A 25,966-nucleotide genomic window follows, 5' to 3' on the forward strand; every position below is an offset into this window, starting at 1 on the left:
GTTTCGTTTTAACTTTGCTTGCAACATGTTCTCCTTCATTTTCAGACATTAGATAAAAACAACCTTTTTGGTATTTCTTTTTAAGGTTTTTGTCCAGCCTGAGAATACTGAAGGAAAATACATTTTTAAAAGACACTGAAGAAAATGTTGCAAATGTAGATAATAGTGATAGTAGGTACACCTGGTCTGGCGTTCTGTTAGCTGTGACATCATCAGAGGAGGCAGATCATCCTCTATTACCATCCAACATAGAAAGTACTCCTGGAGGAGAACCCCCAGCAGAACCAGAACCAGGCTCAGTGTGAACGCTAATCTGCCTCCACCCACTGGGGCTTAGAGAAGACAGAGCAGAGACACAGAAAGCTCAGAAGCTCACATTGACCCAGGAGTACTTTCTATGTTAGATGGTAATAGAGGATGATCTGCCTCCCCTGATGATGTCACAGCTAACAGAACGCCAGACCAGGTGTACCTTCTATGAAGAGAAAAATGACAGAGAACAAAAAGTTAAAAGCTGAAATAACAACAAACAATGCAAATTGGAGAGCAGTAGGAGAACTCAGCAGAGTGAGAGAAATAGACCCTGATGTCCTCCAGCAGTCTAAGCCTAAAGCAGCATAACTATAGAGATAGCTCAGGGTAACATGAGCCATTCTGACTGTAAGCTTTGTCACAAAGGAAAGTTTTAAGCTTAGTCTTAAAAGTAGACGGGGTGTCTGCCTGACGGACCAAAACTTGAGTACGAACTTTAGCTACTCTACCCACCTCTGTTTAGATCATGGCGGTTCCTGATCATCCTAAATCCATTCTCTGGCAAAGTAGTAAAGCTTTACGCTGAGCCACTCTGTCCTATTCAGGTAAAAATCACAGGACCTTTACCTTCAGAACCACCTGGCTCCTCCAGCAGTACCGGCGAACTTGTTTGGGTTGAGTTCAGAGGTTTCTTGTTTCCCAGATGATTTGTGTTCAGATTTTATTAACGCCTGAAAACGAGACAAACACCAAACTCTCTCCTTCATAATAATCACAGCTGGTCGGGTCCATTTACTAAAAGACCTGCAAACCTTTACATAAAAATAAATAAATAAAACGATGTGGGAGAGTCACAGAAAAAAAAGAAAAACAACTTTAATTTAATCAGTCATCAACAAACCACATAATTTATTACATTTCCAATAAATAAAATCTAAACTGCACATTTAGGAACTTGGCGCTGGTCGTTCAGCAGGAACCAAACCGGTCCAGCAGCGTTCTGGTGCCGGCGGGTTAAGAGAAACCTGAGCTGGAGCCGTTCTGGAGACGGGTCGGTGTCTGATGGAGGAAGCTCCCGAGTCTTGTCTACGCACCCATGATCCGAAAAGCGGTGAAGTTCTGATTCTGATTGTTAATTCAAAACGCTGCTTTGCTTTTACCTTCACGAAAGACTGCAAACAGGCAGGAAGCTGATTTAAAAACTGCATTTAGGTTCTGTTCGTTAGCGCCTCCACGCCTCCTGCCACGGTCCGGCGGGTCACCGGCGCCGTCATGTGCGGCGAGCCGCGGGGGCGCCGCGCTGCTCGTTGTCGTGGCGACTCCTGAGAGGATTCAGGTCCGTCTCCAGCTCCCTCTGCTTCCGTAACAGACCCTGGAAACAGACAGCGGCCGGTGTTTGAGCGGTTCTGATCCGGTTTTAATGATCCTGGTTACGCTCTGCTGTAGTCCAGACAGTAAATTCATCATTATAGCAGCTGTTTAGAGTCATTTACATAGAAATACGCTTCATTATTATTTATTTCTCCTTTTTTTGGGGGGTGGGAGGGGGAGTTCAGATGAACCAGCAGAAAAGTTGAAGCAGATTCACACAAAAGGTGGAAATAAAATGAAAAGGACCAATTTACAACATAAGGAACAAAACTAGTTATTAAAAATAGCGTACTCAGATTAAAGTGATTTAATTAAATATAAGGAACATGAAAGCATATTTATGCATTAAAACCTACAGGCTATTTAAAGTAATGGAAAATAAACATTTTGCTGGGAGCAGTGATGCTGGGAGGAAGGATCTGTGATGGCGCTCCCTGGAGCGCCTCGGATGCCACAGCTTCCTGCTGTTGTTAGGGGATGATATTTATGTCCTCTAATGTTTCGCAGTAAAACAACAAAACGATAATTAAGACAGAAAGACAAGAAGGTTAGGAGTTCATGTCACTAAATATCTCAGCAATAACGTCACTTTTTTTACTGTATGATAGAGAAATGTGAGGAAATTAGCTGCTTTTAAAAATTTTCAAAACAGTATAGCTAAAAAAAACATATCGATAAAAATCTTATTGATTGATATTGATAATTTCAACAAATTAAAAATATATATTTAAAGCGCTGCCCTGGCCATTTTGTGCTGTTGCTTAGCAACCTATTTTTTAGATAAAGACACAAACACTGAATCCAAACTGAACCCTTTATTCAACCAACTTTTTAACAAAAATGCAATTTTTTTAGGTTTTTACGGCACTAGTGCCTCGTGTTTTTATACAGTGGGCTGACAGGAAAGGACCACAGGTCAGAGTCGAACCCGGGTCAGCCGCGACGAGGACTGAGGCCTCCGTACGTGGGTCCTGCGCGCTAACCACTGCGCCACCAAAGAACTCTCTGAAGGGGGCGGAGCTTCCTGGGTCTGCGTTGTGATTGGTTGGTAGGATGTAATGATAGAAAAAAAAGCATAATCTGACTAAATTTGACTTTAGAAAGAGCCTTGAGATGACATGTTTCATGAATTGGCGCTAAATAAATAAACTGAATTGAATTAATGATGATATTAACCTACATGACTAGAATGCAAAAGCAAGGAAAACTGTTATTCTACTGAACGTTTTATTTACCCTTTTTTTTTCTATCGATTGCTTTATATTGTTATTGAATTATCGCCAGCCCCATCTTAAACACTAACTTGTGTTGTGAGTTGAGCGTTTCAGCCTCAATCGGGTCCTGACGACACCGCGGCCCCAACCACTACCCACATGGTTAGCAGTTAGCCAGATCGGCCCGTTTTAAAAGCGCAACCAGGTGTGTCTTACCTGCCGAAGCTGAGCCAGGCCCCTCAGGATGTCCTGCTGTCGCTGGGAGCTGCGCATCATCTCCGGGTGGAGGAGCGGGTCTCGGTGCGAGGGGACAGGAGGAGGCGCCGAACCCTCGGGAGGAGGACCTAGCCAGGAGAAAGGCAGCGTCACTTCTCTGAACCGGGCCGGCTCTGACGGCTCCACATTCAGTTTGAGTATAAAGTTTATCCTGCATGAACGCCGTGAAAAAAAAATGCTTCTGGCAAAATTCAACCAGTACCGTTTCTATCGGATATTAAACAGAGCCAAAGTACGTTGACCGGTTCTGTTCATGTAGCTGAAAAGGTAATAAAATGTCAAAAATAACTTAACAGCAAGTGAGCTAGAAGTGGCCCGTCTGCTTTCATCCTGCAGGAATATTAGTCGCTGCACTGAGTGCATTCTGAAAGTAGAATGGGAGGCAGATCCTTTAGCTATCAGGCTCCTCTCCTGTGGAACCAACTCCCAGTTTTGGTCCGTGAGGCAGACACCCCGTCTACTTTTAAGACTAATCTTAAAACTTTCCTTTGTGACAAAGCTTATAGTTAGAGTGGCTCATGTTACCCTGAGCTATCTCTACAGTTATGCTGCTATAGGCTTAGGCTGCTGGAGGACATCAGGGTCTATTTCTCTCACTCTGCTGAGTTCTCCTACTGTTCTCCAATCTGCATTGTTTGTTGTTATTTCAGCTTTTACCTTTTTGTTCTCTGTCATTTTTCTCTTCATAGAAGGTACACCTGGTCTGGTGTTCTGTTAGCTGTGACATCATCAGGGGAGGCAGATCATCCTCTATTACCATCTAACATAGAAAGTACTCCTGGGTCAATGTGAGCTTCTGTGCTTTCTGTGTCTCTGCTCTGTCTTCTCTAAGCCCCAGTGGGTGGAGGCAGATGAGCGTTCACACTGAGCCTGGTTCTGGTTCTGCTGGAGGTTCTCCTCCCTGTTAAAGGGGAGTTTTCCTCTCCACTGTCGCTTCATGCATGCTCAGTATGAGGGATTGCTGCAAAGCCATCAGCAATGCAGACGACTGTCCACTGTGGCTCTACGCTCTTTCAGGAGGAGTGAATGCTGCTTGGAGAGACTTGATGCAACCTGCTGGGTTTCCTTAGAGAGGAAACTTTCTGACCAACCTGGAGGATCTGATGGAGTCTGACTTTGGAAAGAACCTTGAGATGATATGTTGTGAATTTGCTCTATATAAATAAAATTTAATAGAGCTGCTGTTACAGCCAATAAACTGAAAAGAGGACATTTTCTAATTTTTATCTGTCTAACCTGAGTGTGTCTTGGGTGGCGGCGTAGCGGCGGGCTCCAGGGGGTCCAGGCTGAAGACCTCGTCGGTCCGAAGGTAAGGAATGAACTCCAGCGCAGGAGGAGGGGAACTGGAAGCCTGCTGAGTCCGGACTGCAGGTCTGATGGCAGGGGCAGGAGGAGAGCGCCCCCTAGAGGATGAGACAACCTGAATTAAACCTCATGAGATCTCTGCAGGATCGGGTTTTTGCTTTGATCCTTACAGGAGCTGCCTCTGGTGTTTCAAAATGTCCAGCTTTGAGAAAACTGCTTCATCTATGCCTCGTCTAACGTCTACGGTGGTAGAGCTAGAGCCAGAGCTAGTCTAATTATTATGTGCGTTAAGCTCCAGGCGTCGTATTTATAAAATTATACATCGAAACTGTGATGACGTAATCAAATCAAGTGTTCATCAACGCCCAAAGAGAAAAGTTTAAAATTATTTAAAGGAGCTATAAGAAACACTGACACCTTGTGGCACAAATCGGTACAACAGCTTGCCAATCACAACAATGTAATAGGCCGTTTTTAAACATCGTATTAGATTGTTGTGAGTCTTTATTTCCACAGAGGACAGGTCTATGAAGCTGTATTCTGTTCTGGTTCTGGTCCGCTTTCTTTTTACTGGCTTCCATGTTTTCAGGCTGCTGCTCTTTCAACAAAATAAGGGACCCTGGGAACTCTCATTTGATTGGCTCAGGAACCAGGAAGTAAACACGGGCTACACCTGAACCGAAGTAGTTCTAGACCGTACCTCTGGATTTTAAAGGAGAAAAACGTGACTAAGACATTGTTGATGAAGAGGACTGATTGTTTCTAGGGAATGTTACTTCCATCCTGGATGAAAAATGAGATTTAGGTTGATTTTACAGTAAATATCTGATTTTAGCTCCTTTAAACTGCGGTTTGTAGAAGGAGGCTCAGATCATTATAGTCTGAACTTCAGCACATTGCTAAGTTATGAAGAAATAAAGTAGTAATTTTTCTTTAATTCATCTTTTCGCGTCTCAAACGCTCGGCGGAGAGAAGAACGTTGGTCAGAGCTGCTCACCGGTCGGCGCTGGTGGCCGTCTGGCGGTCGCTGCGTCCTCTGGACCCAGATTCCTCCTGAAACATCAGCGCTCATCAGCATCAGACAGACAGACAGCACCGACATTTCATACAAATCTAGTCCCAGAGCAGTTTAATGCCTTCTTAACGGGGCTGGTGCTCCTCTGCTGGCCGTCGGGGCCGAGACGCGTCTCCTGGAGCTGGGGGGGAGGTTCTGTTCTGGGCAGACGGGTCCTCTCCTGCAGAGCCAGGAGCTCAGCCTGCCTCCTCAGCCGGCTCTCCTGTCGGTTCTTCTGCAGGGCGACCGGGTAGCGCTCCGAGGCGGGGACGAAGCGCCGGCTGGGCCTGGAGACCACAGGAAATACAGAAAAAACAGTTTGGGCTTTTAACCAGCCAGTAAAGCTGACTTCATCCATTAAATATCAGAGACACGTCTAAAGGTCCATTCATTCCCTACGTTTGGCCTACACGTCCGTATTTCTGTCCGTACGTTCTATCCGTTGACTCCTTCATACCTCCGTCCGTTGAGGTGCGCAATAACCAATATGTCCTGTAGGTGGCAGTGCTGGGCGCCAATGATTCGTCACTGATCAAACATGGCGACGGTCCAAGACGTGATTTTGTTGTATTTGCTCCGTAAGTAAACTTTTTGTTTGTCCCTGTGCCCCGGTCACGACACATCACATGTGTGGTTAGTTGCAGACAAGCTCCGAAAGTCGTTCCTCGAATCCCGCCATTGTTTGAAGCCCAGAATTATAACCTTCTTCGTGATTTTGTTGACATTTTGTACCACAAACTCAATAGCGCCCCCACCTTTTCCGGTAGTATTGCTCCGTATTGATCCGTTTCGTCCGTAAGCGTAAGCTCCCAATTTTCGTGTCAAAGTACGGACGAAATCGATGGTTAGAACGTATGAAACACTCCACACGTATCCGTATCCGTCTTTTATGTGAGGTATGAATGGGCCTTAAATGTCTGAATGACATAAGCCGAGCTTGAATTAAATTTCCTCCATCCAAATGAAAACAAACTGAAGTCATCTCTTTTAGGTGCGTTCACACCGAAGACGATTCCTTTTGCCGGCTGTTGCTCGCCTGACATATCGGCAGCAATCCCCACAGCAATCCCCACAGTGGGCCACAAGCCAGAGACACAGCAGTACAATGGCGCCAACTAGTGACGCTAACTGCCACTGCAGTCTCCTCACTCTTCTCCAGGCTTGGTCCGTCCTGGATTTGTCTCGATAGAAATAGTCGGTTTAGTCATAAAAACTCTTTTCTTTCACGCTGAATGGACACAGCTTTGTCTCCGACATCACAGCCACATCCAGTTCCTGATTGGTTGTCGCAACAAGACACAAAAGTTCAGCTTTAAAGAGCTTTTAAACTTTTCAAACTGTCACTTTGCATTCGTGGCAGGTATCGTGTCTCTCTGGCTTTGCTTATATTGTCTCACTTTGCCTCGCTCCTGTGTTGCAGGGATAACCTGAAAATCGCTCGCTCGGGCCGCCACATTCGTCGTCGGTGTGAACGCACCTTTAAGGAGGAAATACGGCGGGAACGTCACGAAAGCGGCGCGGTTTACGGGCGTGTTTTTAAAAGCGTAAATTCACACCATACGCTCCACAGCTGCGTGTTTCTGCTCTGGAAAAAAACATCGGCACATGGAAAGTGCAACAAGTAGATGGCGTGGCTTGGCCTTCCTCTGGTCGACAAACTGTTGCGAGAGGAACGGTAGAGAGCTCAGCAAGCTGCGTCCCATCAATCAGCAGCGTCAACAAGGCGACTTCTACCAACTTTGACCCAGGATGTTGTTTTCCCGTTTATTCCCTGCCAAACAGGAGCGTATAGAGCGGGGGTGTCAAACTCGTTTTCCCGCATACAGCTTAATCTGATCGCAGGAGGGCCACATGAGTAAACTCATTGCAAGATTAAATAGAACCAATAATGGACTTTTTGTTTATTTTTATATTAAATTATTTTCACTTTTACACAATATATTATGAATAACCTCAGCGTTTTTAATGTGTGCAATTTCAACAATACTTTTACTCAGTTAAACATTTACTTGTGCATTATGCATAAGAACTGATCACAGTGATTGTACAATGTTGAAAAACATTTATTCACATTTTTGGGATTTAAAAACACTGTCCTGCATGACAAAATACATCAGACAGATACAAATTAAGAAATTATTTAAAATCAATTTTCCACATCTGAAGCTCAGTGCTACCATCTGCTGATTAAAACACAGCGCCCCTCGTGGATAATATAGGAACTGCAGATTTTCAATTAAACGAAGTACATGCTTTTTTCAATAATTGTTTTATCATTCTCTTCCTTTTATCTCCTCTTTCTTTCACCTTTTCTTTTTTCTTCTTGTTCTTCCTTTCCTCTCCTACTTTCCCATTGTAGTGTCCATATCATTTGAGATATTCCCCGCATGAATCATAATAAAACTATTCACATTCATAAATCAAGCGGAGCACTATGGCAAAAGCAGTAATGCTCCACTTGTGAAAGTAAAATCTAATGAGCTCTTTTTGGCATTAAGACAAAAATTCTTATTGCCACATTGCCAGACAGGACACTGGGGAAAAATAAATAAATTTAAATAATGATTATGCATTTAGCCACTTAGCTGGCCTTATGTTTGACACCCCTGGTATAGACTCTGAAATTAGAACTTCAATCTAATTTAGGTGTCGCGTAGCATAAATATGCGTGTATTATGCTTCTAGTGTACATTTACTGACTGATTAAAATGAAAAGCTGCTTTGCGCGCCACAACGCGTCCGCTGTGTTTCCTTCGTTACTCTCTGTACCACGACTCAGTGATCCGCCCCTCTCCAGCTGTAACTGGCTAGCATGCTGCCTTCCGTCGTTGATTTGAATGGTTCAGTTGTAGGATTGACAAATAGAGATAGGACTCATAGAAAGTTGGCCACTCCGAGGTAAAAAACAAACAAACACCGCCGGGTCTGCGGCCAAAGACGCTGAGAAGAGGATTCCTGCTTTCAGCGCCTCTCGTGTGGACTGTTGTAATTCCTCGTATGTCGGATCATTTCATCAGAAAGGGACATCAGGAGATCCCTATGCTAAAAGAGCTGTGATAACCATACCTGCTTCAAATCCAGCAGTAAAGTGGAAGCTTGCAGATCAATAGCCAACATGGGTAAAAATTATAAAAACGGAAAAAATTATATTGGGTGAAAATTATGGAAAAAAGTTTTCTCATCTATTTTGTTTTGTGAAAAATCCGACTTTTTTCTAATAAACAACCTCTTCTTGTATTATTTTAAAGAGTAGCTGCAATAAACTCCAGTTATTCTCACTGGGATCCTTTAAATCACGTGTCAAACTCACGGCCCATCAAGGCAATTTATCCGGCCCCTTAAGAGCCATAAAAAGGCACATCGTGTCATAAAGTAGACGGATATCTCCTTTTAAATTGTATAAAATAGCTGAAACTGTGCCTCCTGTAGAGAATGTTGTTGTTTTTTTAACTGTAGTAACAGCATCCTACCACTAGATGTCAGTTTTTCCACAACACATTAAATAACCCAGAAATGTCCAAAAAGGGGAAAAGTGATGCAGAATGGTGAATTTAAAGTTTAACTCACCCCAATAACTTTTTTTTTGCAGATAAACTGTTCAAATGGGCTTAAGGTGCTATTTTTATGTTACTATGATAGTTTCTACATTTTTATCTGAACTGAAATTATGAAATCAAAAGTATCATCCATACAACAGCAACCGGCCCTTTCAATGACTTAATGATGCCAAAGTGGCCAAACATAGAAATGAGTTTGACTCCCCTGCTCCAAATGTTGTGCATTTCTACCTTTGCGTGTTCCACTCGGGCCTCCTCTTGGTCTTCGTCCTGGCGAACGGCTCGTACGGGTCCTCTCCCGTCGGCAGACAGATGTTCTCCTTGCCTGCTCTGGCCGTGCGTCTCCTGCCGTTAGGAGGCTCAGCAGATCCAGGGGGAGGCGGGTGGCTCTGCGCGGAGACGTCAGCGGTCTGAAGTCTCTCTGCTGTGGGTGGGCAGGCAGGAGGAGGAGGAGGAGGAGGGGTGTCCTCTGCTCAGGGAGAGAAGCAGAAACTGTAATCTAACCAATCTGGACCAGGAGGGGGCGCACATGAGCAGCGGCTGCGGCGTTTTAGCCGTTACCTGTCTGAACAAACGTGTCTTTATATAAGGAAGACAAGCTGCTGCCGTTCTCCGGACATCTGGTCCGCCTGGTAACTGCTGAACGCAAACACAAAAACCAACGTTTAGAAAAAGGTTTCCCTTCTGGTTCAGTTTGGAAACACCTGGGAAAAAACACACATAAATCCATGGAGTTTTAACCCAATCCTGGCTGGTGACTACATCAGTTTTCTAATCTCTGTATCCAACACAGGCCTACTTCATTTAGCTCAGTCCACGTCTCCTAAGGAAATCAGAATGTCTCAACCAAAACTTTGAACGTCTCTACTAATTTCACTTGTTTCTACAGTAAATACTAAAAACATAAACCCTAAAAGCATCTAAAAAGCTCCTTTTCCCCAACAAGCCCCAGGAATTAAAGGCCCAGACTTTGGTTTCCTGGGGTAAAACAAAGTCTGGAACTTTTAGGTCTGCTGTGTTTCCATTAGCTAGCGGCTATTTATGTAAAACAACTTGACGATGTTTGGGGGAAAGTTGTGAGGAAAAACTGCAGTACCATTCCGGTCCAGCAGGTGGCGGCAAATAGACAAACATAGAGAAGCTTTAACCATGTCGTGCAGCTCATCCAGACTCTGGAGGGTGGACCAGGGTTTCCCTACATCAGGGACTCCCAAAGCGTGGTGCAATAACGACGTGTAAATAATTTAAAAATTAAAATCAAACACTGTAAATTTAATAAATAAATAAAAATGTATTCACACGAAAATCTATTTATTTAGAAGAAATCTACGCTTAATTTTAAGATGAAATATAAAAGATATCTTCTACGCATCGTGCCGTATATGCACACCTAGCTTGTGGTCTCTCCTTCAATCATTCATCGCACATATGCTCAATCGGCTGAAATCAGGGAAACATGTGAGACATCTAAAGTCAAAGTTAGTGGTGAAATCCCCAGGAGAGTAAAGCTCCAGGAAAGTGAAAATAGCCGGGTAAATGTGTATGGAAACTAGGGCTGTGCATAAAAATCGATACAAAGATCAATATCGATCTTCAATATCGATATTCTGGCTTTCAATATTGATATACCTCCCAACCACTAGGGGGCGTTATTACAGCGCAACCATTACTGTTCACAGCGAGGAAGAGGCCCATAGGACTCCTTCGTCCCTAAAATCAGACGTTTGGACACATTTTTGGTTTCTGTGAAACGATAAATGCATTGAACCAAATGCACTTTATGTTCCTGTTAATATATCAGTGTTCAATAAATTGAACATAAATGTAATATTTGACTGGTTTTGGTGATTGAATGACTTTGAGCATTAATTTGAAAGTAATAAATATCGATATTGGAGTCAAATCAAATCAAGCTGAGCTATAAAGAGAATCGTATCGGCTCATCCTAGATGACACCCAGCCCTAATGGAAACCCTAACTGGGATTTGAAAAGCCCCGGGCTTTTGATCACTGATGGAAAAGGGGCTTTTGTTAGCTCCCTTTCATCCCTACAGGGAAGATTTTCTGGCAAACAATAGAAGAGAAATTGTCTCCCACAAACGTAGATTTACTTTTTGACATAAAATGAAAACCGCATGAAATCAGACCATAACGGTAACTGAGAATCAGTTTAGTTTGGGTCAGACGCAGCGATATTACTGCAGCGCTTTACTCACTTATGGACTCGGGTGTCTCCTCTGGCTCGCCGTCACCGATGCTTTCCTCTGGCGGCTCCACCTGAGGGGGACACAGTCAGATCTGTCAACAAAGACCCAAAGAGGAGGACACGCATGCTTTCCTGTGTACGTCTGCCAGCGGCAGGTTTTTGGAATTGGGCGGATGCCCAGGGCGGCGTTAGGAGGGGGGTCCAAGCACTCTATAAGAAGAATGGGACTTCTATATTGATGGGATTTTTGTCCAGTTTCGAAGAGCTTTGGTCCAAATTTAACCTTCAAACTTCTGACCTAATTAGATATTTTCACATTTGTAGGACACCTCAGCATTCCCTGCCTCTCCTCTCCCCTCTGGCGTTGATCTTCTTCACCCACTTACAAAGAAAAAGTCTAAAAGTGACATTTTATTTTTATAAAAGTTTATTGGAACCAGGTTCTCCTCCTGGGGGTTAGAGCAGCTTGGGAGTTCCTCTAAGTGAAAACTGGTGGCGTGCTGCACTGGGAAGCATAACCTCCTGTTCATTCGGGGGAAAAATTCAGCTGATATTATTCAAAGTGGTTCACAGAGCATTAACTGTAGTAAAGCTAAGCTGGCAAAGATATATCCAAATACCCGGGATTGGTGCGACAGACGTGTCCACTGCCCTCTTATTGCTTTATTTGGTGTACCCTGAAAATATCATCTAAACCAGGGACCTGCAACGTTTACGGTCTAAAGAGCCATTTTTCCTACAGTCCGCTTGAATTAAAGTCGTTCAGAGCTGCAAATGTTGCCTGGCCTTTTGAAAAAAGACGAGTTATAATTTTTGATAAAGATCTGCTGTAGGAAATATGTTGTCATTGTTAAATAAACACCCTTTTTTTTTCTATTTTGAGGTTTAAAAAAAAGAGGATGGACGGGATGTTTATATTTGTGGATAATGATGTAAAAAAAAATCACAGTTTCCAACATAATGAAAAAATATTGATTTAAAATTAAATATTACTGGCACTTTTAGTATCATTCTGTAGTGAAAATTAAAAGCAATTATTCCAAGAAATTTGGAATTTATTACATTTAAATACCATAATAAAAATAGAATTTGTAGCCAAAGTTATTAAGAGCCACTGTGGAAGATCCAAAGAGCCACAGGTTGCAGATGTTATTTTTATAAAAATAACATCTGGTCTAGACAAAGACATGTCCTTTCCTTTACTTCGCAAGAAGTAAAATTTACCAACGATGGAAACCCCTAAATGCAATATTTCTGAATTTTAACTTCCCTCTCTGCTGAGGAACAAACTGGTTAATTCAAAGTTTTGTCCTTTACTTTTTAATTTGTATGTATTTTTTAAATATTTTTTTCACTTTTGATGTGTGTGTAGTGATACTTGATTGTATTTACTGTGCATTTCTGTTCTATATTTGTAAGTGAGACTCATACTGTGGCACATCTATGCATTCTATGGATGGATTGGGGGGGGGGGGGGTGTTGTTTGATTGTAAATTTGTGAAATGTAAAAATGTGCTGACATAAAAAAAAAGAAGAAATAGGTTTGTTTATCTGCCAGCTGAACCCTAAAGGAGCTTAATATTGCTTTTAAGCATCAGCCGGGAGTTTGGCGCCACCGTGTGTTGACAGAGGGGAAAGCAGGCTGTGTTTATCGCTGCGCTCTGAGTCAGGCATTTTTCTGGGAAATGTGAATAAACGACATTTAATACAAGCTGGTCTGTGTTGAGGGTTGTAGTTTGGGGGGGGTACAAGCTTGACATGTGTTGATCCCTCACCTTCTCCTTCCTCTTCAGCAGCTCCAGCTCGTACTGCTGCTGCAGCTTCTCCCTCTCTTGTGCAACCCTCTTCTCTTCCTCTTCTTCCTCCCGTCTCCTTTTTGCCTCCTCCTCCTCCTTCTGCTTCTTGCGTTCCTCCATCTGGGCCTCAATGGCTCTCTAGCGAGACAACAAGGAGGTCCAAAAAAACTTTAAAAGAAGCAAAAGGAGCAGAATCTTAGGAGCATTCTCCCTCCGTCTTTGGGCTCCTAACCCCTGCTGGCACCTCCTCACCTGCTGCTCCAGCTGTTTCAGCCTCCTCCTCTCTCTCTCCTCTATCTGTGCAGGGTCCAGCAGGGACGTCATGGTCCTCAGATAGCTGGAGGAATCAAAGAACAAGACGCTGAATTCACTTGAGCTCAGATTTAACAGAATCTTCTCAGCGGAATTTTAAGCTGATGACACTCAGCTATATTTATCCATAAATCCTAATGAATCCAATCAATTACTTCGACTGCAGTCATGTCTTGATGACATCAAAAGCTGGATGAAAATTTCCTGCATTTAAATTCTGACAAGACCGAAGTTTTAATCTTTGGGCCAGAGTCTTCAAAAAATAAAGTTCTTAATCAATCCCTTAATCTGGATGGCATTAACGTGGCCTCTGGTAATAAAGTTAAAAATCTTGGTGTTGTTTTCGACCAAGACATGTCATTTAAATCCCATATTAAACAGGTTTCCAGAGTTTCCTTTTTTCACCTCAGGAATATCGCCAAAATTAGAAACATTCTGTCCAGGAGTGATGCTGAAAAACTAGTCCATGCATTTGTTACTTCAAGGCTGGACTATTGTAATTATTTACTATCAGGAAGTCCACAAAATGCAGTTCAAAGTCTTCAGCTGATCCAAAATGCTGCAGCAAGAGTTCTGATGAAAATCAACAAGAGGGATCATATTTCTCCAATTTTAGCTTCCCTTCATTGGCTTCCTGTTAAATCAAGAATAGAATTTAAAATTCTTCTTCTAACGTATAAAGCCCTTAATAATCAAGCTCCATCATATATCAGAGCTCTGATTACCCCGTATGTTCCTAACAGAGCACTTCGCTCTCAGACTGCAGGTCTGCTGGTGGTTCCTAGAGTCTCTAAAAGTAGAATGGGAGGCAGATCCTTTAGCTATCAGGCTCCTCTCCTGTGGAACCAACTCCCAGTTTTGGTCCGTGAGGCAGACACCCTGTCTACTTTTAAGACTAATCTTAAAACTTTCCTTTTTGACAAAGCTTATAGTTAGAGTGGCTAATACCCTGAGCTATCTCTATAGTTGTGCTGTGATTGGCCTAGGCTGCTGGAGGACATCAGGGTCTAAGTTTCTCACTCTACTGATTTCTACTGTTCTCCAGTTTTGCATTGTATTACATTGAAATGACTGTCGTCATTTCAGCTTTTAACTTTTGCTCTCTCTCTTTTTCTTCATAGTAGGTACACCTGGTCTGGCGTTCTGTTAACTGTGACATCATCCAGAGAAGACGGCTCACCCGCTACTACCATCTAATGTAGAACAGATTACTGGATCAATGTGTGCTTCTGTGCTTGTTTGTCTCTCTTATTGTGTCTCTGTTCTGTCTTCTGTAACCCCAGTCGGTCGAGGCAGATGACCGTTCATACTGAGCCCGGTTCTGCCGGAGGTTTTCCTTCCCGTTAATGGGTGGTTTTTCTTCCCACTGTCACTTCATGCTTGCTCAGCATGAGGGGTTGCAGCAAAGCCATGTACAATGCAGATGACTCTTCCTGTGGCTCTACGCTTCTCCAGGAGTGAATGCTGCTTGTCGGGACTTTGAAGCAATCAACTGGTTTCCTTATATAGGACATTTTTGACCAATCTGTATAATCTGATCCAATCTGTATAATCTGATTGAACTTGACTTTGTAAAGTGCCTTGAGATGACATGTTTCATGATTTGGCGCTATATAAATAAAATTGAATTGAATTGAATTGAATTAAGCTTTTGAATTTTGTTTTTTATTAATGGGCAGTGCTGCCAGCTTTGGGGCTTAAACCACCAGAAATGCACAGAAAATATGATTTTTTTAAAAGGGAAAATAAAATAATGGTCTGAAACACTCGACATATCTTGCAGTTTGAGGCCAAAAACATCTAAAAGCTGAAGCACCGCGCTGTAATAGACCACAGCCTCCGCCCTGGGCTCAGAAACCAGGAAGGTTCAGACATCTTTCTGGAGTTTTCTGGCATTTTTAAAAAGGTTTCGGGCATTAAGTACAACCAATTTACCAGGTTAGGCTTCAATTATTCACCAAAAGCCACTTCTGACTCCGCCGTGAGATTTAGGCTTACTTCACTTTCTTTGGCAAGCCGACAAACTTCGATCCTCGTTGAAACTTGACTCTGAACTCAGGGCTGGATTGTTTTACATTGGATACAGATTCTTTAGATCACAGTTTATGATCATTTTGTTTGTAGAAGCTCTGAAAACAGATAGACCGAGGCTTTGTGTGACATCCAAACCCGACCCTCTTTAAGAACCACAGGTTGAGTTTAAAAAAACCAGACGAGCGACGATTTACAGGCCACAGAAGCAGTGAAATTGTGCATTTTTTTGTGCATTCTGGCGGTAAAACAAAACACAAATCCATGAACAAGTTGGACAAAAACCCAAGTTTTGATCTGGCCATATGTATAAAAAATCCATATGAAAGCATTTTTTTCCTCACTTATTTATGATTTCATGTTTTAGATAAATCATATCAACTCTTTTTGGTCATGAATGCGAGAACAATTAGGTCTGGATGATATTGATCGATATCGATAATTATCAACAAATTCAAAACATATATTTTAAGGGCAGCCCTGGCCATTTTATGCAATTACATCACAGATATTATATTTTTTACCAAAACTACAAGTTTATAAAAAAGAAAAAAGAATGCGTGCTCTCTGAACTCTCTGAAGGGGGCGGAGCTTAGTTCCTGGGTCTGCGTTGTGATTGGTTGGGAGGATGTAATGATGATGTGATATTAACCTACATGGATAAAATGCAAAAGGAAGGAAAAAATCTTTATAGAAATTATTATTGACCTTTTTTTTCTATCATGGATATACGTCTATTGATCGATAAATATTGTTATTTAATCATCGTCCAGCCCTAAGACCAATCAAGGAATAATTGTTACATTAGGTATAATGGTGGTTGGGGGTTTTGTGCATAGAAAACAAAGACAAAAAAAACCCCATAAAGATCCAAAAATTTATAAAAATAACATCAGTAAACTGAAACCTTTTTCATGTTACACTTTTTGTTTTATTTTATTCTTTTATTTCCTCCTCGGCGAATCAGAAAAACGACTTTAAGAATGGATGATGCTCCTTATCAGGTCAGACAGTGTTTATCTGATGAAGTCTCTTTCTTTTTAACCAAAAAAGGTTAAAAAAAATCATCAGAATCAGACATATTTTAATACTCCCAGAGGGAAATTGTTGAATCATGTGTGCAGATTCAACTTTTCAACATGAAGAAAAACCCAAGCTTCATGCTGGCTGGGAACTTCTTGACAGGGCTTAGACATCCATGCATGTAAAAAAAGCTTCATCTTTAGCATTTTTCTGTATTATGTATTTAAAAAAAAAGGAACATTTAAGCAGGCAGTTTCCCCATCTAATTTTCTAAAGATGAAATTAAATAGTTTGGTTTGTGGTTTAGATATTCTACGTTTGCTCATTTGTTGTTTCAGTAAGTCGGGGCAGAACGGCGCCGCTGCCTCCAGGGTATTCGTTGCTACCTGGTTCTGGCGGTATGTCCTCTCGTGGAGTCCACGCTGGCTCCGAGGACACTCTCCGCTCCGCAGCTGCTGGCCGCCTCCCAGGCCAGCGACAGGCTGGACGACGGCTCCCAGTCCTCTCGCTCCGAGCCGCTGAGCCGACCCGGAGGCGGCGCTGATGGAGCCGGAGCCCTGCGCTGGAGCGAGTCGAAGTGCGCCGCCCAGAGCTCGTGGTCCTCCGTCTGCAGAGAGGGGGCGACATGTCACCCTGAGGGGAGCGAACCGAGCCCGTGGCAGAGCGGCGCCCCCGCTGCGTCTCTACGGCACCTGTCGCCGCAGCGCTTTCTCCCGTTTCCGTCGCTCGGCCGTCTCTTCCCTCTGACGGTCCAGCTCCTCCAGCCAGCGCCTCCTCTGCTGCTCTTTCCTCTCGGCGCCCAACGCCTCCTCCATCGGTGCGACCTCCTACAGGGGGGGGGGGAGGAGGGGGACACGACCCACCAGTTCTGTGTGAAACGCTTCAGGCTTTTACCGTGACTCCTCTTGCTGCGGCGGAAACGTGCAGAGCTCAGATTTACCCCGAGTCTGAGGCTGGAGCGGATGGCTGCGGGCGGCTCTCGGTGGCCGACGGATGAGGTGCTCTCTGCGTATTCCTCACCCTGAAACACAGAAGAGCATGACGTTCAGGCGCATTTGCTGCAGGATCAGACTTAGACAACTTTATTTGTCATTTTGTATGCACAGAGTGCGTACAGAACGAAATTTCGTTGCACACAGCTTGCAAATTGCAGTAAAAATTAATTACAGTATAAGGTGCACAAGTGTTTTAAAAGTAAATCATTTAAATTTAGACAATGCAGGAGAAGTCACAGTGTACAGGTGAGTATTTTTAAAAAACATTTGTATGTACAGAATTTGTACAATCAGCGTGTTTTTATTCAAATGCAACCTTTTCTGCTCTTTAAGATAAGATAAGATAAGATAAGATAAGATAGTCTTTATTGATCTCACAATGGAGAAATTCCTTCGTCACATCAGCTCATACAAGAAGGTGCAGAGTAGGGAAGGTGCATTCAGTTATATATATTCAGTTATATTAAAAAATACAAAAAAAAAAATACAAAAAGAAATATGAATGGGCATATGATGTCTTATTTACATTCATAGTGCTCTAAATATATATATATATACATATATATACACACTTATATATATATACATATACCTATACGCCTACATACATACGTACCTACACGTATATATGTGCATATATGCACATATATGTAATAAATGCCAAGAAAATCTGTTTGTTTGGGTTTTTGGGCTTGAGATTTGTAAGACTGACATGTCTGTCTGTCGACGGCGTTCTGCTGCCACCAGTTACCCAACTCTAACATCTAGAGATTTAACGTTTCTTTTAACCTGCAGTGATCTGAACGTTTAGGAGCAGCTTTATCTTCTGTGAAGAGGTTTTTTTTCCATTAAATTAAGGAGCTGCTCAGTCAAACAGGAAGAATATTCTCAAATTAAAAGTTTTTTTTTTCTTTTCAATTTCTTTGAGCAACAATATAAGCAAGATTTACGTTGAGATGTTAAGACGTGTTAGTAGCGCTCAAAAGGAGTAGGTAGAAATTCAAGAACTTATAAGAACCTCCCCCCGAATACAATACTCACATCACGTATATCATATAAGGTCTTTTGATAAAAGGAGGCATTACAAATCAAAGCACATTTACACGAATACACAGTATTTTGAAGGCAACTGTACAGAAAGAAGAAGATATCTAGTAGTACTTATCGAAAATGTAAGTTATCACGTTTAAATGTTTGGATTATGTTGTATAAAATATCATTAGTTGTTATATTAATTAGCCATTTTTATGGAAAACAATAAGAGGTACTTTTCTGGCCTCTAAACTGTGTCTCCCCTCTGAGGCAGAAAACACACAGCATGTTTGCTTTAAGGTCTGAAAGCTATTTTATGGTTCTTGAGTTCATCTGGCTTGACCCCTGATAGGACATTTTGGGAACTAAATCAGTCGTACTGCATGAAAACCTTGAGAGAATATACTCCTTGTTTTGAGAAAAGATAGAACCTGGAGACACAGTATCTGGGCCCAAAACCCCCAAACTAATCTGGAGGGGCTAGTCACTATGATAAAAAGATGGGTTTGCGAATAAGACGTTAGACAAAGAAGCTGCAATGCTTTGAGAGAAGGACATACTGAATTAAGCATGTAAGTTCTCTTTGTCTCTTGGAATTCCATATGAAATAAATATGCATATTTTAAATGTTTGCCTCTGATCATCTGTTTCTCTTTTACTGTCAAATCTTAAACCAGGGTATTAAGACATATTAATTTCAACAGTTACCTGCATATTTTTAAAGACAACATATTTATACCTGCTTTAAATTGTCTCAGTGTGGTACTCCTTTTTATTTCTATATCTAACCCATTCCACTACATGACTCCTGCTTGGCTGAGCCCCAGACGTTTAAGTGTGGTGCGAACGCCACATCTTCTCAACACAAATTTCCTTCTTTAGGGGCAAGAAGACAGACCGACAGCTCACTCCGGCTTTTCTTGTGAAATAACTCCTGCAAAGCCCGGATGACTCCTGTAACTCTTATTCGGGGAAAGACGATAAATAAATAAATTAAAGTGAAATACCTGCAGTCTGCTGGGAGCTGAATGCTGCTGCTGCTGCTGCTTCAGGGCAACTTGCTCATCTAAAAATAAAACAAACGGGTTTATTTCAAGTGTCTTGAACAAAATGCCCACTGCACAATTTACTGAAGGTTTCTCCCCTTTATTTTTAAATGCTTAGAACAATAATCCGTTAATAGAACTGGGTCGAGTGACTTGCGTCACTGTCTTGTAGACAGAAAGTACTCCTGGACCAGCGCTTCTGTGTCTTTTCAAATCCCGGTCGGTCCTGGCTGGGTCTGGTTCTGCAGCACTACAATTAGAGAACTAAAAGTAAGTCAAATTTTCTTAAAATTAGTGTATTTGCACTTGATTTGAACAGGTAAATAAGATTATCTGCCAATGGAATAAGATTTTTGCACTTAAAATAGGAACAACTCGTCTCCATCATCTTATTTCAAGTGAATATATCTAATGAAAATATTTTAGGAGTAAAAATACTAATTCCATTGGCAGATAATCTTGTTTAATTGCTCAAATCAAGGACAAAACACTAATTTCAAGAAAATTTAACTTACTTTTAGTTGCCTTTTTGCAGTGTGGAGGCTTCTTCCGGTTTCAAGGAGTTTTTCCTTTCCACTGTCGCCACATGCATTATCAGCGTGAGGCATTGCTGCAAAGTTAGAGGCTCTTTACGAAGGTCAGCTGTGTTTTTTTTTTTTTACTTTTTATCTTCTGTAGACGAATTTCAGTGATTCTTATCATTCAGTGAGTATGTTTTTTTTTATTGCGTTAAAAAAAACACATTTGTGCAGATTTATCATCAATGATTATGACATGTTTTCAAATGAATGCGCTGCTTCGTATAATGATTATGAATTTTAAGATGAAAATGTCGAGTTTTCACATTCAACATATTTTAAAGCTTGTTTTGATGCTACAGGGACTTTAGAGCAGGGTTTCCCAAAGTAGGGGTCGTTAGATGAGATGTTATTGAATATAGTTTTAATATAGCAAACGTTTAATCAGCGGAAATTACAATTTTCTTTCTCTAATATTTATGACTTTTCGACATCGGAGAACATCCAAGTTTTAATTTCACAAACAAATGTGTTTTTGGTGGAAATGTGCTCCTCTGTGGCCAACCATTAATTTTCTTTAACCTACATTGACCCTATCACCATTTTTATTTCTGTGGGGAAATTATGAGAATAAAGTCATAATATTAGGTGTACAGGAATGAACAACATTGCAAAAGTAAATTTAGAATATTAGGAGAATAAAGTCACACAATTGTTTGCACAATCATTTTAAACTCTGATGCTGATAATAATTTGAAGCTGATGTGCTGAAATGATTTAGTATTTTTTTCATTTGTAAAACCAATAACAAAACAGAACTTTCCAAGATGCTCAGAAATTCCTTAATTTAACTCAGGAGGACGACTGAGCTTAGTTGGAAAAATTATTCCAAACTGTTATTTGGCTGAAAAGTGTGGGAACCCTGCCTCAGAGGACCGTCTCAGGCCTTAATGAGAATCACCTCATTGTTAAAGTGAAGGTTGTCACTCCGGGGGTTAATTTGACTTTTGCTAAAACTTCTCCTCCTGGGACAGAAAGATCCGACAGTGAGGGGTTTTCAAAGCCGGCCGCCGCCACGTCATGTGTGAGGAGCAGTGGAAGCTTCGCTCTCATCGTGACATTTTGTGCTGGAGGCGTGAACTCCAGGCCCTTCTTGGACCAGACGGCGATCAGATTAGGTAGAGACCTAAACACGGATTCATGAACGTCCGATGAAGTCCACCGCATGCATCGGGGTGTTTGTAGGGAACACATCCGGCAATGCGGGGTTAAGGAAAGCTAGTTTCCACACACACACAAAAATAAAATAAAAAGGAAAATAGCAACCCTGAAAATAAAAGGGTGAAAACTCTGGTTGAACCTCTTGGTTCGTACCAAGTTCTCGTTTCCACTGAGCCTTCTTAGCGTTGAGGGCGGCTCTGCTGTCTGACTGAAGCTCCTGGAGCCACGTGAACGAAGATCGAGGCAACCTGGAAACAAACAAACGTCAGAACATTCAGGGCGGAGCTCGGTGAGCACAAGGATGACCGTTACGATCCACGCCTCCGTGGGACACAACTCTTTCAGTCTCACTTTCAACCTGTTATCTAGAGCTAGACGATATGGCTTAAAAATTAAATATTTTATTATACCGAATCCGATTAAAGGCATACTATGCAACATTTTTCCGTTAATTAATGTGTTCCATACCGTTTTGGATGATTAAATGAGTCATTTCAGGTCGAACAAAGGTTTTCTCGGCCGCCCTGGGGGTGTGTGGGGGAAATACCGCACTTGCAATTGCAGGAGCTCACGGCCCGCACACACAGAAGTCTCGCTTTACGGTGAGAACTCCATGTGTTTTTGCCCTGCCATTCACTATATGCACGCGCGAAAGCAACAACAAAGAACCGCGTGTTAACGTCAAATAAACATGCAAGCATATCGAGTTTTAATATTATTATTATTATTATTTTTTTTATGTTGGCGAGACGCTACCACGGCGGCAGCCAAGCTTCCGCCTCGCCAAGCCGCGGCCGCATCGCCAAGATAGCGCTGCGGGAAACCTGATGTTCATACTTTCACTGTGTTAGTCATTGTTTGTACTGCCGTTTTTTCCACTTTTCGTTGCGTTCGCCTGTCTGCTAAGCTCAAAACAACCGCGCCTGGCTTGATGGAGAAACCAGAACAGCTGAGCATCTTTATGACAGTGCACTTCTACTTTCGCCCTCTGGGGGGAGCCTCGCTGGAAAATCAACCCCGGTTGCATTGTATACCTTTAATCGATTTATTTTCCTCGTTTTTGTTTGGCAAAAAGTAATTATTCTAAAAACTTGCATTTATGCCAAGCATTTACACTGAGAGTTGAACTGCACTGCAACAACAGAACTAAAAATTAGAATTTTTTTCTTGAAATTATAGTATTTTTCCTTGATTTGAGCAGCTAAATAAGATTATTTGTCAATGGAATAAGATATTTGCACTTAAAATAGGAACAATTCATCTCCATCATCTTATTTCAAGTGCAGGATATCTAATTATCTTATTTTAGGGGTAAGAATACTCATTCCATTGGCAAATAATCTTATTTACCTGCTCAGATCAAGGACAAATACATTCATTTCAAGTAAGTTTTCCTTCTCTTTTTGCAGTGTGAAGTCAAAATGCAACTAATTACAAGCTGTGAAACATGCTGGTAAAACAAGATGTCCGCCCTGCCGTTATAAACATTTAGTTTCTAAACAACTAAATATTTGCTGCTGGTGGTTTTACACAATGAGCTGAGAACAGGCTTTCCTTCACTGGAGTAACTTAAAACTAACATAAAAAAGTAAATTAAATAAAATGCCTCGTATTATGGTAAAAAAAAGTTTACTCTTTACAATATATTGACAATATATTTTAATAAACATATGTGCAGCATTGCTGCTGTTCTCTTCATGGAAGCCCAATGAGAGCATTAGCAAAATAAAATCCAGATTTTCCAAAAAGTAAATCTTAATAAATTGTTAAATTGAATTAAATTGATTAAAGTGATTTACCGTGCAGCCCTACTGCAATCTAGTCAGTATTGTTTTTATTTTGTGTTTCACTGCTGTCTACCTTGTAGATCTAATGCATCTTAAAATAAAAATAAAATCATTTTCACCACACATGGATTTTACAGCCATTAGGGGGATTTTACTCTTTCTGGAATTCCTCTATTAAATTCCCGAGAATTTGCTTATTTAAAAAACACATTTCTGAGTTATTTTATGAAATAAATATAACTTTTTGCTTGAAAATAGGTTGGAGCGTTGATGAGTCGAGTTACTGTTTTTATTTTGCCATCATTGTTAGTTTTGATTTATCACTTGTGCTCTTTAAAATAAAAAATTCAATCTTAAGGTGAATAAAGTCTTGATTGGTCGGTCGTCATCCGCAGGTTTCCTAGAATAGTTTTAAGTTTGAAATAGGGCTGGACGATAATCCAATAACTATATATGTATCGATGACAGAAAAAAGGCTCAATAAAAAGTTCAATAGAATAAAAGTTTTCCTTTCTTATGCATTCTATCATGTAGGTTAATATTGCAGTCATTACATCCTCCAAGCCAATCACAACGCAGACCCAGGAACCAAGCTCCGCCCCCTTTCAAAGAGTTCAGAGAGCATGCTTTTTTTATTTTTTAAAAACTTGCAGTTCTGGTAAAAAGTTGGTTGAATTAAGGGTTAAGTTTGAATTCAGTGTTTGTGTCTGTCTCTAAAAATAGTCTCTAAGCAACAGCGTAAAATGGCCAGGGCTGCATTTAAATTATTTGTTAAATTAGTTGATAATTATCTATAATCGATCAATATGATTTCTATTTTATTGATATGATTTTTTTTCCATATGGTCCAGCCCTAGTTTGACCTGAGTCTAAACATTGTGTTTTAGTTTTTGGTAGGAACTGCGCTGTTACAGCAGCAGGATGGGAGCTTACCTGCCACATGCATCATCAGCTCTTCCTTCCGCTTCCCCTTTATCATCCTCCTTTACTTCTCTTTCTTCTCCTCCGTTCACAGAGGAGTCCGGGTCGGTGTCGGGTTGGCCTCCTAACGGATGAACCGGGTCAGTTGGTGACACGCAGCAGTATGCATTCAGCAGACCGGGACCTGTTTTAATAACGCCACCTTGTGCCGTCTGCTCCTGTGGACCCGGCTGGCCGTGGCCGGCCGTCTGGATCGAGCTTAGGATCTGACGCAGCTGTTCCCTCGTTAGGCACACCACGCCGTCCTTCAGGCTTGCATCCACACCGGTCAGCACAAGCTTCTGCCCTGCCCTCCTCCCTCCTCCATCCTCCGGGTTTGGAGGCGGTCCTGCTCTCCCAGAGCCGCCCTGAGGTCCGACGCCGGTGCTGATCTTGTGTTTGTTTGTTTTCACCTTGAAAGGAAACACACAACGGCACACAGAGTTGCAAAAGATAAATTATTTTACTGCTCCAGAAAGCACAGACATCTGACATTTGTTACCTTCCTAATTCAATAAAATTGTTACCTTCCTAATTCAATAAAATTTTATTTATATAGCACCAATTCACAACACATCATCTCAAGGCTCTTTCCAAAGTCAGACTCCATCAGATCCTCCAGGTTGGTGAGAAAGTTTCCTCTCTAAGGAAACCCAGCAGGTTGCATCAAGTCTCTCCAAGCAGCATTCACTCCTCCTGAAAGAGCGTAGAGCCACAGTGGACAGTCGTCTGCATTGTTGATGGCTTTGCAGCAATCCCTCATACTGAGCATGCATGAAGCGACAGTGGAGAGGAAAACTCCCCTTTAACAGGGAGGAGAACCTCCAGCAGAACCAGAACCAGGCTCAGTGTGAACGCTCATCTGCCTCCACCCACTGGGGCTTAGAGAAGACAGAGCAGAGACACAGAAAGCACAGAAGCTCACATTGACCCAGGAGTACTTTCTATGTTAGAGAAAACAGAGCAGAGACACAGAAAGCTCAGAAGCTCACATTGACCCAGGAGTACTTTCTATGTTAGAGAAGACAGAGCAGAGACACAGAAAGCACAGAAGCTCACATTGACCCAGGAGTACTTTCTATGTTAGATGGTAATAGAGGATGATCTGCCTCCCCTGATGATGTCACAGCTAACAGAACACCAGACCAGGTGTACCTTCTATGAAGAGAAAAAGCGAGAGAACAAAAGTTAAAAGCTGAAATAACAAACAATGCAGATTGGAGAGCAGTAGGAGAACTCAGCAGAGTGAGAGAAATAGACCCTGATGTCCTCCAGCAGCCTAAGCCTATAGCAGGATAACTATAGAGGTAGCTCAGAGTAACATGAGCCACTCTGACTAGAAGCTTTGTCACAACAACAGGCCAGCGGCGTAACGTTAGAAATGAACCTGGGTTTGAAGTTCTGACGATATGGATTACTTTGTACTCTGGTTTTATAGCAACACGTTTACCAACTCGTCCCTTCCTTCCTTCACTGCAAAAACGGATCTAAAACAAGTAAAATGTTCTTAAAGTTAGTCTATTCATCGTTGATTTGAGCCAGTAAATAACATTATTTGCCAATGGAATGAGTATCTTTGTCCCTAAAATAAGATAATTAGACATCCTGCACTTGAAATAAGATGATGGAGATGAATTGTTCCTGTTTTAAGTGGAAAAATCTTATTCCATTGGCAAACCATCTTATTTACCTGCTCAAATCAAGGACAGATACACTCATTTAAAGAAAATTTTACTTATTTTTAGTTCCGTTTTTGCAGTGAACTATTGGCCTTCTGCTTCATTTTTGTTACAGTGAAGACCGTTTCTTATAAATCCTTCAGTCTCAATAGCAACTTAAATGGTGTATTTTTATCTAGAAGCTTTGCATTTAACTCTATGTCTATTAATTTTGGTTCTGATCCGACTGACTGAGCTGCTGGTAAACAATATTTACTGGAGTTCATTTAACAGCATCTGACTACAGTAGACCGTGAGTAGATTATCCAAAAAATAACTTTAGTTTTGTCGT

The 25,966-nt window shown here is 41.7% G+C and overlaps 1 protein-coding gene across 5 annotated transcripts in view; it reads right to left on the reverse strand.

Annotated features, from left to right (window-relative positions):
- Positions 1–25,966, reverse strand: part of LOC118567158 (coiled-coil domain-containing protein 66-like) — a 107,794-nt gene that overhangs the window by 78,828 nt on the left and 3,000 nt on the right. For 2 of the 5 annotated variants that reach the window (XM_036151597.1, XM_036151595.1), the window contains exons 5-21: positions 24,120–24,369; positions 23,930–24,041; positions 21,363–21,457; positions 19,432–19,490; positions 17,338–17,418; positions 17,090–17,224; positions 16,784–17,004; positions 13,284–13,368; positions 13,011–13,169; positions 11,246–11,306; positions 9,591–9,668; positions 9,261–9,498; positions 5,555–5,759; positions 5,416–5,471; positions 4,350–4,516; positions 3,054–3,181; positions 1,104–1,624 (exon numbers count right to left, since the gene is read on the reverse strand). In XM_036151597.1, the coding sequence (XP_036007490.1) occupies positions 1,523–1,624; positions 3,054–3,181; positions 4,350–4,516; positions 5,416–5,471; positions 5,555–5,759; positions 9,261–9,498; positions 9,591–9,668; positions 11,246–11,306; positions 13,011–13,169; positions 13,284–13,368; positions 16,784–17,004; positions 17,090–17,224; positions 17,338–17,418; positions 19,432–19,490; positions 21,363–21,457; positions 23,930–24,041; positions 24,120–24,369 (2,232 nt within the window). In that variant the 3' untranslated portion in view covers positions 1,104–1,522. Of the gene's footprint in view, positions 1–1,103; positions 1,625–3,053; positions 3,182–4,349; positions 4,517–5,415; positions 5,472–5,554; positions 5,760–9,260; positions 9,499–9,590; positions 9,669–11,245; positions 11,307–13,010; positions 13,170–13,283; positions 13,369–16,783; positions 17,005–17,089; positions 17,225–17,337; positions 17,419–19,431; positions 19,491–21,362; positions 21,458–23,929; positions 24,042–24,119; positions 24,370–25,966 lie in introns of those variants that run through there. The other 3 variants (XM_036151596.1, XM_036151599.1, XM_036151598.1) reach the window with 2 other exon arrangements.

The sequence above is a fragment of the Fundulus heteroclitus genome, chromosome 20, assembly GCF_011125445.2.
Source record: "Fundulus heteroclitus isolate FHET01 chromosome 20, MU-UCD_Fhet_4.1, whole genome shotgun sequence".
Lineage (NCBI taxonomy): Eukaryota > Metazoa > Chordata > Actinopteri > Cyprinodontiformes > Fundulidae > Fundulus > Fundulus heteroclitus.